The sequence below is a fragment of the Heterostelium album genome, assembly GCF_000004825.1.
Source record: "Heterostelium album PN500 unplaced genomic scaffold PPL_scaffold10, whole genome shotgun sequence".
Lineage (NCBI taxonomy): Eukaryota > Evosea > Eumycetozoa > Acytosteliales > Acytosteliaceae > Heterostelium > Heterostelium album.
This window is the reverse complement of record NW_008805072.1, coordinates 1,359,738-1,372,156: the sequence shown is the minus strand read 5'-3', so window position 1 is coordinate 1,372,156 and position 12,419 is coordinate 1,359,738. Positions and strand designations below refer to the sequence as shown.

Here is a 12,419-nt window from a genome sequence, read left to right as displayed (position 1 = left end):
TTAAAATGCAATATTTCTTAGCTCTTTTTGTTATCTTTGTACTATTTTCTAGTACCAGTAATGCCGTAGAACTTGAACTTACTGATAAACCTTTAACCGTTAATATTACACAAGGTCCAATATTTAGAACAAGTGAAACACCTGTTTATCAAAAAAAAGAAGGTAACTATAATAATTTATTAAAATATTAAGTGATTTCCATATATAAATTACTAATAATAATTTTGTTATTATGTTTTGATTTATTTAAAGATGTTACCAAAGAGATTTTACTTTTACCTTATGATAAAGCATTCGGAGAACCCCAATACGATCTATCAAGTGGCAAACCAAGAAATGCTCCAATAAGAATTGATCAAGGAGGTAAAACCAAAGATGGTTACTTTGTAACTCAAACCAAAGTCGTTGCAGTCAAACAAAAAAATAGTATTTCTGTAGTGTTTACAAGTCCACTGTGTGCCAACAAACAGAACGAGAATGATAGACAACTAATATTAAGAAATATTAAAGAAGCTGCAATACGTTCATATGATACAAGTAGAATTTTTATTGTTAGATGTCAATAAATTAAATAATTTCTTTGTTTTATAACAACCTCATTAATTTTTAAACAAACTTTAAATGATTTTTATTAATTTAATTCTAATATTTTTTATCTAAACATATCACAGAATAATAATAATAATAATGATTTTATAATATTTATTGTTTTTCTTAAAGTAACTTAAAAATATAGTTCTCCATTTACAATACCAACTGGTATCTAGATCCCCTAGGAAATATATAAAGAATGATGTCGTCATTTCGGCAAACTTGGAAGATGGGTTGTTAATATTGAAATAATATAGTTATTATTAATATTTACTTAATGTTTTTGAGAGCGAACTAAATGAATCAGAATACTATATATAGAAAGGGATTATCCTTTATAACGATATCAACTGTTGTTAATTTTCGATTCAAATTATTGTGTACAAAGAATAATTAACAGTGTGTGTGGGAAAGTAGTTAATGTGTACATGTGTGCATCATTCATTTTTAGATTGAAATCTTATGATAATTAAGAGGTGGGTGTTTAATTTAATCTTAAGGTTGACCAAACGATTTATATTTTTTATCTTTAAATATCAAGTATTGGCATTGTGGATGATATTATTTTTTTGTAACATCAATCAATCAATCAATCAATTTCTAAAACTAGCTATAATTATGAAATTTTTAAATCTTTCTTTTAGTATACTTTTTATATTTTTAGTTTTGATAGTCTACTCATCAAATGCTGATGATAATGTCGATGTTGCCAACAACGACGGACCTCCAATAAACAACTTTGGAAGATACGATAATAAGAATGGTAATAATTTAATATTATCTCATCATTTGAAATTCATCAATCAATTAATGTAAATTTTCTAAACTATAATAGAGTTTATAAGAGAAGTTGAAAATCTACCATTTTCTGCACTTTTTACGAAGATGACAGATGTGGCAAACAACCAGAAGAGAAATACTATAATCACCATCGACAATAGAGGACCAACTAAAGTTGGTGGATTTTCAGTAATCCAAGCCAAGAACAAAACTACAATGAAAGAAATGGCTGTTGCTTTAGTTGATCCAAGTTGTCAAGGAAAGGGTTCAAGTCCAAAGAATGAGAACAAGGTTCTGAATAAAGTTAAAGAAGCATTGATAAGATCATTCAACATAGTTAACACTGTTGTTGTTAGATGTCATTATAAATAAATAAATAATAAATAAATAAATTTATATGTATTTTAAATATCAAATTAGAAATGACTGTATCTCTTTTTTTTTTTTTTTATACTATTATATATTACCTTTATCCAATTGGATAAATTGTTTTCAAATAAGAACCTACTTACTTTACCATTATTGTTCTAAATGAAACATTTTTTTATTAAATAAATAATGAATGTACTACAATGATGTTTTTACAAGCTAGTTAACACTTGGAAATCTAACCTAATGGATAGTAGATCTTTGATTCACCATTGTCAAGATAAATAGTAAATTGACCATCTACTACTTTAATACAATCTTCAGTCGGCCAGAATCTAGATTTGTATATATTTAGTTTGTTAGTTTGTTTGTTAACTAATGATTTTTGTTATTGTTTTTAACATGTTGTCGCTGATATCTTACATATTACATAGAGTTGTACCATCTTGATATGGTTGATAGGTTATAGTACGAGATATTTGACCTTGGTTTGATCCACCGTTGGTCAGAGCTACAAATGTGTCACCACGTGTGAAAGCGTAGAACGAGTCGTCGGCATATCTTTGTATCTGAGGATACTGATAGAGTGATTGTTGCTTGACAAACAGGACAACCGTACGTATGAATTGGTAGAGTGTGGAATCAGTGTTGAATCCAGTGGTCCAGAGAGTTTCACGATTGTCTGGGTCGGCTCCACCATTGAATGCTTGTTCACTTCCGTAGTAGACAATAGGAATACCCTCGGATGTCAGGATATAAGTCAATGCATTCTTGTACAGCTCGATATCGGACTGTTCATTTAGGAATCTGATTTGATCTTGATTGTCGATGAATGTACCGAGATACTGTTGATGCAATCCAGTGGCATTGTACTGTTGTAACATCGATTGTATCTGATACATCGATTGTTGCTGAGCAAACACTGAACGCAACACAAAGAACAATGGATAACTCAACAGACCATCGATAACAGGCTGATAGGATGCCACGTATTCGACGTCGCCATTGTAGACTTCACCAACAGAGTACACTCCAGCGGCAGTAGTATATTCTATCCAGAAATCTTGATCGACCTCTGGCACGGTATCGATTCTAATTCCATCGAATCCGTAGAACTCTGTTACATTCTTTATCCAATTGACTAGTGCCTCACGAACGAATGTATTGTTTTGATCTAAATCAGGTAATCCTGATAATCTACATATCTCTACCTCTGATTGATCATTGAAATTCTTTAGAGAGTAACAAACAACAACAACAATATCAATATCAATTATATAATGTTGAAATATCAAATTAGTTATTATACATACATTGATTGTACATTGAGATGGACATGATGAACAACCATGATAGTGAGAATCTTGATTGAATGGAACAATGGTTGAGTAGTCAAAGTCGACTGGACCGACATGATTCGCAACGACATCGAGCATCACCCAAATACCTCTCTTATGGCACTCTCCAATAAGATTTAGAAGATCATTGTCTGTTCCAAAGTTTGAATTGATCGTATAGATATCTTGTTGCCAATATCCATGATAACCACCCTGTTGTTAAACACATTGTTCGTAATATATATATATATATATATAAGTATAAACTATTATTATTACTATTAGTATTAGTATTGTTATTAAACTTACAGGAGTATTCGTAACGATTGGTGATATCCAGATTGCATCGAAACCCATTCCTTGAATATAATCCAAATGTTGTTCAACACCCACGAATGTACCACCGCAATAGGTAGTGATGTCAGGACATGGTGTAGTAGCGTTGTTGGTCAGTGCGAATCTATCGGTAAGCAATTGATAGATGACACGTGAACTCCATTCTTGAGGTGTTCCACCATTCACTGATGTGACAACACAAATGCTAATGATTATAAATGATAAACTAATGAAATTTATTTTTTGTTTTAGTTTTACCTTCATCTTTATTTTATTTTTTTGACTCAACCTTCTTTCTTTGCTTATTCTACTTCTTTTTACTTTACTAATTCAATTAGCAATACCAATATTATTAATAATAGTAAGTAAGTTGTTACTATTTACTGTTTTTATACTTTTAAAGAAGTGATTGACTATTTAATAAGTAAGGAATATTGTTTGTTCTTTTTTTTGTTTTAAATAATCTTAATACTACATTTAGATTTTTATTTTAATTAAGTAACAGACAGATATTTTTATTTTAAAAATAAAGTAGTGCAAGTTGTGGATAAAGATTGGTCAATGTTTTTTTTTCGACATTGGTGATATTTTGATTTCATTTTTTTTTTTTCAATGTTAACACACCAATCCCTATTCAGAGTTTTCATCTTTTCGTTTACAACAGGTCAAAGATATTTTCTTTTGTATTTCATTTAATGACACTATTATTTGATTCTATAGTGTCAACTTTCAAATTGAATTATTATCATTATTATTGCCAATTTCCCATTCACAATATAAATCTCTTTAGTTTTGAATAGTTATTCACTTGAATCATTGTGATCTTTCAATAAACTATTCTTGAAGACTGACTGATTCAATTGTCTGAACAATATAATTCTGGAATGTGAACCAAGAATGATGAAATTTCAGTTTCAATGTAATAATTAATATATTGTACAATAAATTTATTTTGTTATTTGTGTTTCGATCTGTATATGTTTAGTTTATATACATATATATTTTTTTTGATGAATGAAGATTTTGAATGTTTTAATATATATATTATTATGTTATTTTTATGTTTTACAAGCTTTCATCTTGATTGATGATTTATTGATAGTGACACCACCATTCGCAGAACTCTCTTTCATCGATTTGACCAGAGTAGTTAGAGTCGATTTGATGGAACAACATCTTTGATTGTCCCTTGCTAAAGTAGAATCCCATATGCTTGAGAGCTCTCTTGAATTCCTTCTTGTTGAGAGATCCACTGTAGTTGGTATCGAACATACGGAATGCTGCACTGGCTTGCATCATCTTGGCGACCAAGTGTGCTGGCAATCCAACTGGGATGACGAATGCCGCCGATCTAGAGTATGGGGAAGCATAGCTGTATGATTGACGAGTGTAGACACCCATCATTGGTGCAGCGACACCGTAGGTGGCAGTTGCTTGATATCCGTAGGCACCTGGATATGCTGCGACACCGTAGGCAGCAGTTGTGGTTCCATAGGCGGCTGTTTGATAACCTCCGTAACCAGTCGATGGATAAGCACCGGTTGGTGGGTATCCACCGGCAGCTGGGTATCCAGTTGGTGGATATCCGGCTGGAGCTCCGGTTGGTGGGTATCCAGCTGGTGGATAACCGGCTGGAGCACCAGTTGGTGGATAAGCACCTGGTTGTCCTGGAACTCCGGTTGGTGGGTAAGCACCTGGAGCTGCTCCGGTTGGTGGATAAGCACCTGGTTGTCCTGGAGCGCCAGTTGGTGGGTAGGCACCTGGTTGACCTGGAGCTCCGGTTGGTGGATAAGCACCTGGTTGTTGTGGTGGATAGGCTCCTGGTTGTCCTGGAGCTCCGGTTGGTGGGTATCCAGCTGGTGGTTTAGCACCTACTTGACCTGGATAAGCTCCTGGCTGTTGTGGTGGATATTGTCCTGGAGCACCCGGTTGTTGTGGTGGGTATTGACCTGGTTGTCCTGGAGCTCCGGTTGGTGGATAAGCTCCTGGCTGTTGTGGTGGATATTGTCCTGGAGCACCTGGTTGTTGTGGTGGATATTGACCTGGTTGTCCTGGCTGTTGTGGTGGGTATTGACCTGGTTGTCCTGGAGCTCCAGTTGGTGGATATCCAGCTGGTGGCTTGGCTCCGACACCTTGTTGTTGTGGTGGATATTGACCTGGAGCACCTGGCTGTTGTGGTGGATAAGCTCCTGGTTGTCCCGGTTGTTGTGGTGGGTATTGACCCTGGAGCACCTGGTTGTTGTGGTGGATATTGACCTGGTTGTCCCGGTTGTTGTGGTGGATATTGTCCTGGAGCACCTGGTTGTTGTGGTGGGTATGCACCTGGAGTTTGTTGTGGTGGAAGTTGTTGTTGTCCCGGTTGTTGTGGTGGGTATTGACCTGGAGCTCCGGTTGGTGGTGGTGGATATTGACCTGAGGGTGGTGGAGATGGAATTCCGGTTGGTGGTGGTGGATATTGACCAGCTGGTGGAGTTCCAGTTGGTGGTGGTGGATATTGGCCAGTTGGTGGAGTTCCAGCTGGTGGTGGTGGTGGATATTGGCCAGTTGGTGGTGGTGGATATTGACCTGCTGGTGGTGGACTTTGTTGGCCTGGCATTACCTTGACTGGCATCTGTGAGAAAGCATCAGAGGCAGTACCTGCTTGTGGTGGATTTGGTGGATTTTGCATATTTTATAAATAAATATATATATCTATATTATATATCAAGATATTATTATGTTAAGTTCTGGTGAAAAATAAATAAAAAGTTAAAGTAAAATAGTTAAATATTTATTAAAACTTAAACTAAACTAAAACTAAATAAATAATTTATCTTGTTGTTGTTTTAAATAAAATATATAATATAAATGAGGAGCAGAAATAAGTCTGTTGAGTAGTTGGTTGCTGCTTTTTGGTGTCGATATTGTTTATAAAAACATCATCACCAAATATTGCAAAACTTTTTTTTGGTTTTTTAAAAAAAAAACAAAAAAAAAAACAAAAGGTTAATGAGTGAGGTTATACAGTCTTTTAAGAACATTCAACAACTTTGTAACTTTCACATATTTCTTAAGATAGTTTAATTTTTGTTTTTTTTTTTTTTTAGACGGTTTTTTCAAACTTTTTGTGATGATATTGCACTAACACAATTTATTGATTCCTTTGTGTGATCGACGCTTTTTCTCAATTGATATCATCTTTATTTTCAAAGTGTTCAGGAGTACAATGATCGATAGCCCAATTTATTGATCGATTTATTGCTTATTCCTTAAGGAACAACTATTAAAAACAAAGAGTTACTATTAAATATAAATAATAGAATGTAATTTTAGATATTTAATTTGATTTTGTTTGGCTCTGTGTTCATTAAAACTTTATCTAACAGATGGGGGTGAGATATTTTTGCTTTAGATTGCCAAACAAGACTTCATGGTCCAAGACCAAAGGTAAACGAATTGAAATTGTAAAACCTATTTCTTGTCCTCTGATAATTTGGATTCATTTGAAATGGAATGAAAAAAAATAGAGATAAAGTTCTTTATTTTCCTTTTTTTTTTTTTAATACAAATATAAACAACATTTTTATATTACTTTGATTCTTAAACAATATATTTTAATCATAAAAATTAACAAATAAAACACTCATACAATAAATAAAAAATAAAAATAAACGATATAATAAAAAATGATATTCTTTTTGACATATTATTATCACTTTCTTGTCGACTTTAGCGAAATAATTAAAAACCTGTGACTATGATTCAAATGTAAAAGCGGTGATATTACAATAATATCATAAAGAGTTGTTGAAAACAATGCCTATATTCGATTTTTATGGGACAACTATAATTTATTTATGAGTTTAAACGATGGTACCTGTAAAGTTTTCGTATTAATAAGGTTTTAAAAAGAACGTTAGTTTTATCATTAAAATAGTATTGGTTTTTATGTGTGAAAAACTTACCAGCGTTGGTGGCAACCTTTGGCCATAAATCAGAGCATTCCTTGGCAACTGGACCAAGAATGTTACCCTTGACTTCACCCTTTGGATTACAGGTGACACCGGCGTTATCTTCGAAATAGAGGATGGTACCGTCCTTACGCTTCCATTGCTTTCTTTGACGGACGACCAAACCAGTGCAAACCTTCTTTCTGAGTTCTGGCTTACCCTTCTTGACGGTGGCCATAACCATGTCTCCGACACCAGCAGCTGGCAATCTGTTCAAACGACCCTTGATACCCTTGACGGCGATGACGTACAAGTTTTTGGCACCAGAGTTATCAGCACTGTTCATAACAGCACCAACTGGAAGACCAAGTGCGACTCTGTAGTTGCTACCTACTGCTTGTGCTATTGATCGTCGATTGTAATGATAACAAAAATAATATTAATATCCAACTCTACTAACTTTGATCATAATCTGTTTCTCTTAACGTCTCATTCATCTACCACACTATTTGATTACTGTAGTCTAAGATGTTCGATAGATGATAGATGATAGATGATAGAGATACGCTAATATATAATGATAAACCTACGCTTGCTCATTTTTTGTCCCTGAAACGTATAATAGGAAGAAGGTGTGGCGTTTTTCTCTATTCAAAGTCAGTCAGGCATAGCCCACAGCGTCTGCCACAGCACACTCTCACTCGTTCACCGCGAAAAAAAAAATTAAATAAAAATTGGAAAAAATCATTTTTCAATTTCATAAAGAACTTCCGGATAACTCAAATAGATGTTTCTCTAAGAAACACAACACTTGTAATTATTTATATTTTAATTTTTTATACAAATTTTTATTTAATTTATTCTATTTTTGATATTGAATCATTATTATTTATCTTTATATTATCATTATTATTATTGTTATTATTATTATTATTAGTATCGTTTTCGATGTCATCATTGATAATTAGTTGTTGTTTTGACTGATTACTAATAGCATTATTATTATTATTATTATTTATATCATATTCATCATGATATATATTGTTGTGATTGTTGTCCTCATCTAAATCAAACATTAATGGTTTACTAAGGTTGTTGTCATCTTCTTCTTCAGTTGAGAAGTTCTCTGTGTCATAGAGTGATCTGTAGGTGTCGATTGTTCCATATAGTTTACAAGATGTAATAAAAGATGCAATAAATATAATACCAACAATAATAAATATAAATGTCATTAATGAAGATGAGTTTCTAAATAGAATAAAAAATTTGTTTGTAATTGTATTTTTGTTAGTAATCTAGATGATATCGAATGTTGATTGTTTATCGTTATACTTACAATATTTCAATACAAACAATGTTTTGAACTGATAAATATGTAGCTGATGTTATATTACAATTTAATATATCTTTTGCGTCGATAGAGAGATCGTTGAGTTCTTTCAGTTGGAATTCCAATTTTTGTATGGCCTTTTGAGGATAGTGATGTTGAATTGCCAGACTCAGACGTGTTTCCGTGTCTGTAATGGCGCCGTTGAGCACCTGTGTTACAAATTCAAATATGGAGCTATCGTTGCACGTCAAAAAGAAGTCGATATATGGATCCATCTCCTCTGGAACACTGTTTTGAATGAGTGTTTGAATCTGCGGACATACATCGCTCACCACTACACCGAGAGGAACATGACCGGCTGGAATCAACCATATCACAGTGGAAACCGACAGTCCTAGAATAATGAATATCACAATCGCCGAACGATGTCTAAACATAACTGCAATCAAACCGATTGTACATATGGCAAACATCGACATGATCGAACCAAATACATAATTAAAACGAATCTTTTCATAGTGATGAATATATTGTTGAGAGGTGTTTGTCCACTGAACTATTTCATTGGTCATTTGAATTACCTCCAAAGCATCGTATGGTAATTTATGATAGATCGATAGTTTTCTTGTTTCATCAATGATTCTACTTTCAATATCGGATCGTTCTTGAATACTACTATTCAACGAATCGATTGCCATTGTAATGGCATTATCCAAATCAATATTAATAAATAATCCAACAAGTAAAAGTCCACTATATAATTAATTTAATAATAATAAATAAATTTAGAAAACTAAATTAAAAAATAATAATAAATAATCTACTTACAAAATTGAAAATAAAAAGAATATAGTAAATGATGTCCAACAATAACCTTTCCAACTTGGATTCTCTTTTAGTTCGAATGTTTCTAAATTTAATGAAAACTTTCTTCTTGGTCGAATTAAAAATCTATGGATCATATAGCCAATGCTACCAAAAATCAATGATAATATAATTAAACCACTGATTAGTGCAAATGGTGATCCTGTTACAATCAATGACTTTTAAAAAAAAAAAAAATTAATACTTTTTTAATATATGAAAAAATAAATAAATATTAATTACTTGTATATAACTTGAATTGGATGGATCGAACTCGATCGTGTCGATTTTCTGAAAATGAAAATCATATCTTGGAAGTGTGTCCAAGATCTTTTGAATCTCTAGACTTAGTGCCTCAGAGTTGGGTGTGATAATAGTGTTTGATGAGAACAATGTCAGATTGTTGACATTGTCATAAACTTGTATATTCGATTGCTCTTGAATATCTGTACTGCTCCCAACATTAATTAATAATCCAATAAAAATTATAAATAAAATCTCTATTTTAAACATTTTTTTATAAACTCATACTGGTTATTTTATATATATTTATATAAATCTTGGTAATAGTACTAATGATTGATTTTCAATATATAATGGAAAATAATAAAAAATAGATACTGAAGGTAAAGTTGAGAGAATTGATTATTTAATTTATTTGCTAGACAAAACTAAATTAATCCATCATTCTATTATTAATAAATTTATTTTATATGAATACATATCATATGTATCACTCTCTTTTTCTATCAAAAACACTTGGGTTAACTAATTAATTAGTGAGTGAGTGAGTTCTCACGAAATTACCTATCAATAGGAATTCAGGTAGGTATAGTATTACTAATGGTAAGGATATATTGAGATTAAGGTTGGTAATAGGTTAAATTGATAATAAATAATTGTAGATACACATTCAAAAGTAAAAATAATGCTACATTATAAATTTGATTTGGGTGTATTTATATGTGTGTGTGTGTTTGTTAAACAGTAATTCAAACACGAGTGTGTAAAACACATATAATAAAGTGATTGTTGTTGTTTCATACTAACAATTTAGTCACTTCACACTAGTGTTTTGTTTTTACATTAAAATAAAGAAATCGTAATTGAAAATTAATTTATTATTAATTTGATCTGAGTAATCTCACTCACTCATAGTAACGTTTATTTTTCGACTTTTAAAAAACTTTTGATCAAAGCAAAAAAATAAAATAAAATAAAAAACGACATTGAGTAATAATCATATTAATTTGAAAATTCATATTTATTTATTTAATTTAATTTAATTTATATATTAGATAGTTAAATAAAAATGAATTCATTATGTAAGTTCTGTTAAGAGTTCATTTAAATCCAAAAACTATGACCACAGCACAACCAATCAAGATCAATGTATCATCCTCAACGCAAACATGTTGAAAAATAGAATCATTTGAAAAACAAAGATAACAGTCAAACAGTTATTCAGTCATAACAATATAGCACAAATAGATATGGTTTATCTATTAAACTAACAAGCATTAATATAGTAATAAGATAATGAAATATGAATCACTCAAACAGATTTTTGGTTTTCACATTATTTTTCAATGAAAGAAGAGTGATGAATGATTTTTAAATAATAGATTGGTTGGTTGGTTGGTTGGTTAGTTCGCTGTTACATAGTATTTGGATAGATCAGTGAATATAATTAGATCGTTAGATAGTTTTGTATATTAATAATATTTTAAAAAAGTTAATCAATGTAGATTGATAAGTAGATCGAAATTGGTCAGTAGTATATTGATCAAACCAACATATAGTGTAAATTCAGTCAGATTCTACTCAAAGGCACCAGAAGAAGATACACGTACAGACACTGAGAAGATAACAGAGAAGTTTGATATCCCTAGAATCATCGATTTGGCAGACGAACAATATGGAATGACAAAATATTTGAAACAAGCACAAAAGTCGATCAAAGCACGTGAGGATGCATTGCCACCACGTCCAGACAGCCGTTATAAAGGAGAGTTCAAGATGCTCTCATCGATCATCATCGAGCGATTCCCAACACTGATGCCACTCCCCACCGAGTACGAACAGCGTTGGCTCGACGCCAAAGACCGTCTCAACGAGATCGTCACACGTCCACCAATGAAGATGTCCGCCATGATCGAAGATCTACCAGAATTCAAGAGCAAGCCCGGCGAAGAGGACGAAGATGCGCTCGAGGAGGATTTCGACCGTTTCGTAGCGGAGCCAAGAGAGACCGAAGCAGATTTGAAGAACGATCGTAAATCACTGAAGCGTGCACTCGACAAATCACTCTATCTCATCATTAAGCGTCGTGATGGTCAATGGCAATTCCCATCGACTTCATGGATCAAGGGAGAATCCATAAAGAATGCCGCCGAGCGTGCACTCCGTGACACAACCGGTAGCGATTGGACCTATTGGATTCCATCACAAGCACCATGCGGTGTCTACAAAGAATATCTCGATGTTGAAGATCAAGATCAATTGAAAGCAGAAGGAATTAAAGTATGTTAAAAATAATAATAATGATAATCATTCATTATTTAATCAAAACTGATAAATTAACTAATTAATTTCTTTTTTTAACTGTTATTGTAGAATTTCTTCTTTAGATCACATTATTTTAATGGAGAACTCAAATTTAGTGAAAAGATTGTAAAGGATCATTTGTGGGTTACCAAAAGTGAAATGAAAGAGTATTTCAGTGAAGACTATATGGAACAATGTCATAAGCTAATTTTCGACGATTGCTTCTACAACTATATTTAAATGATATAATAATGACAATCAGGGAATATACTATAATATAAATAAACAAGACAATAAAAAGAAAAGAAAATACCACATCATCTGAGAAAATCATTG

General features: G+C 32.4%; 7 protein-coding genes across 7 annotated transcripts; 3 read left to right on the top strand and 4 right to left on the bottom strand.

The window, feature by feature from the left end:
• Positions 1-5: 5 nt before the first annotated feature.
• PPL_12552 (uncharacterized protein) lies at positions 6-566 on the top strand (the record flags this gene model as incomplete). Its single annotated transcript, XM_020583283.1, has 2 exons — positions 6-162; positions 253-566. The coding sequence occupies 2 exons, from the start codon at positions 6-8 to the stop codon at positions 564-566; spliced, it is 471 nt and encodes a 156-aa protein (XP_020429470.1).
• A 224-nt stretch (positions 567-790) lies between these two features.
• PPL_12551 (uncharacterized protein) lies at positions 791-1,743 on the top strand (the record flags this gene model as incomplete). Its single annotated transcript, XM_020583282.1, has 3 exons — positions 791-827; positions 1,256-1,354; positions 1,427-1,743. The coding sequence occupies 3 exons, from the start codon at positions 791-793 to the stop codon at positions 1,741-1,743; spliced, it is 453 nt and encodes a 150-aa protein (XP_020429469.1).
• A 235-nt stretch (positions 1,744-1,978) lies between these two features.
• On the bottom strand, positions 1,979-4,060 carry amyA (putative alpha-amylase; the record flags this gene model as incomplete). Its single annotated transcript, XM_020583281.1, has 4 exons — positions 1,979-2,075; positions 2,164-3,290; positions 3,387-3,618; positions 4,038-4,060. The coding sequence occupies 4 exons, from the start codon at positions 4,058-4,060 to the stop codon at positions 1,979-1,981; spliced, it is 1,479 nt and encodes a 492-aa protein (XP_020429468.1).
• A 445-nt stretch (positions 4,061-4,505) lies between these two features.
• cbpP (calcium-binding protein) lies at positions 4,506-6,081 on the bottom strand (the record flags this gene model as incomplete). The annotated part of the gene is made up of 2 exons (XM_020583280.1): positions 4,506-5,602; positions 5,670-6,081. 2 exons carry the CDS (start codon positions 6,079-6,081, stop codon positions 4,506-4,508), a joined length of 1,509 nt encoding a protein of 502 aa, XP_020429467.1.
• A 690-nt stretch (positions 6,082-6,771) lies between these two features.
• Positions 6,772-7,839, bottom strand: rpl23 (60S ribosomal protein L23; the record flags this gene model as incomplete). Its single annotated transcript, XM_020583279.1, has 3 exons — positions 6,772-6,875; positions 7,358-7,744; positions 7,803-7,839. 3 exons carry the CDS (start codon positions 7,837-7,839, stop codon positions 6,772-6,774), a joined length of 528 nt encoding a protein of 175 aa, XP_020429466.1.
• Positions 7,840-8,199: 360 nt separating this feature from the next.
• PPL_12547 (uncharacterized protein) lies at positions 8,200-10,049 on the bottom strand (the record flags this gene model as incomplete). The annotated part of the gene is made up of 4 exons (XM_020583278.1): positions 8,200-8,590; positions 8,679-9,425; positions 9,501-9,715; positions 9,780-10,049. 4 exons carry the CDS (start codon positions 10,047-10,049, stop codon positions 8,200-8,202), a joined length of 1,623 nt encoding a protein of 540 aa, XP_020429465.1.
• Positions 10,050-10,848: 799 nt separating this feature from the next.
• Positions 10,849-12,323, top strand: PPL_12546 (uncharacterized protein; the record flags this gene model as incomplete). Its single annotated transcript, XM_020583277.1, has 4 exons — positions 10,849-10,861; positions 11,162-11,200; positions 11,272-12,059; positions 12,153-12,323. 4 exons carry the CDS (start codon positions 10,849-10,851, stop codon positions 12,321-12,323), a joined length of 1,011 nt encoding a protein of 336 aa, XP_020429464.1.
• Between the last annotated feature and the right edge of the window lie 96 nt (positions 12,324-12,419).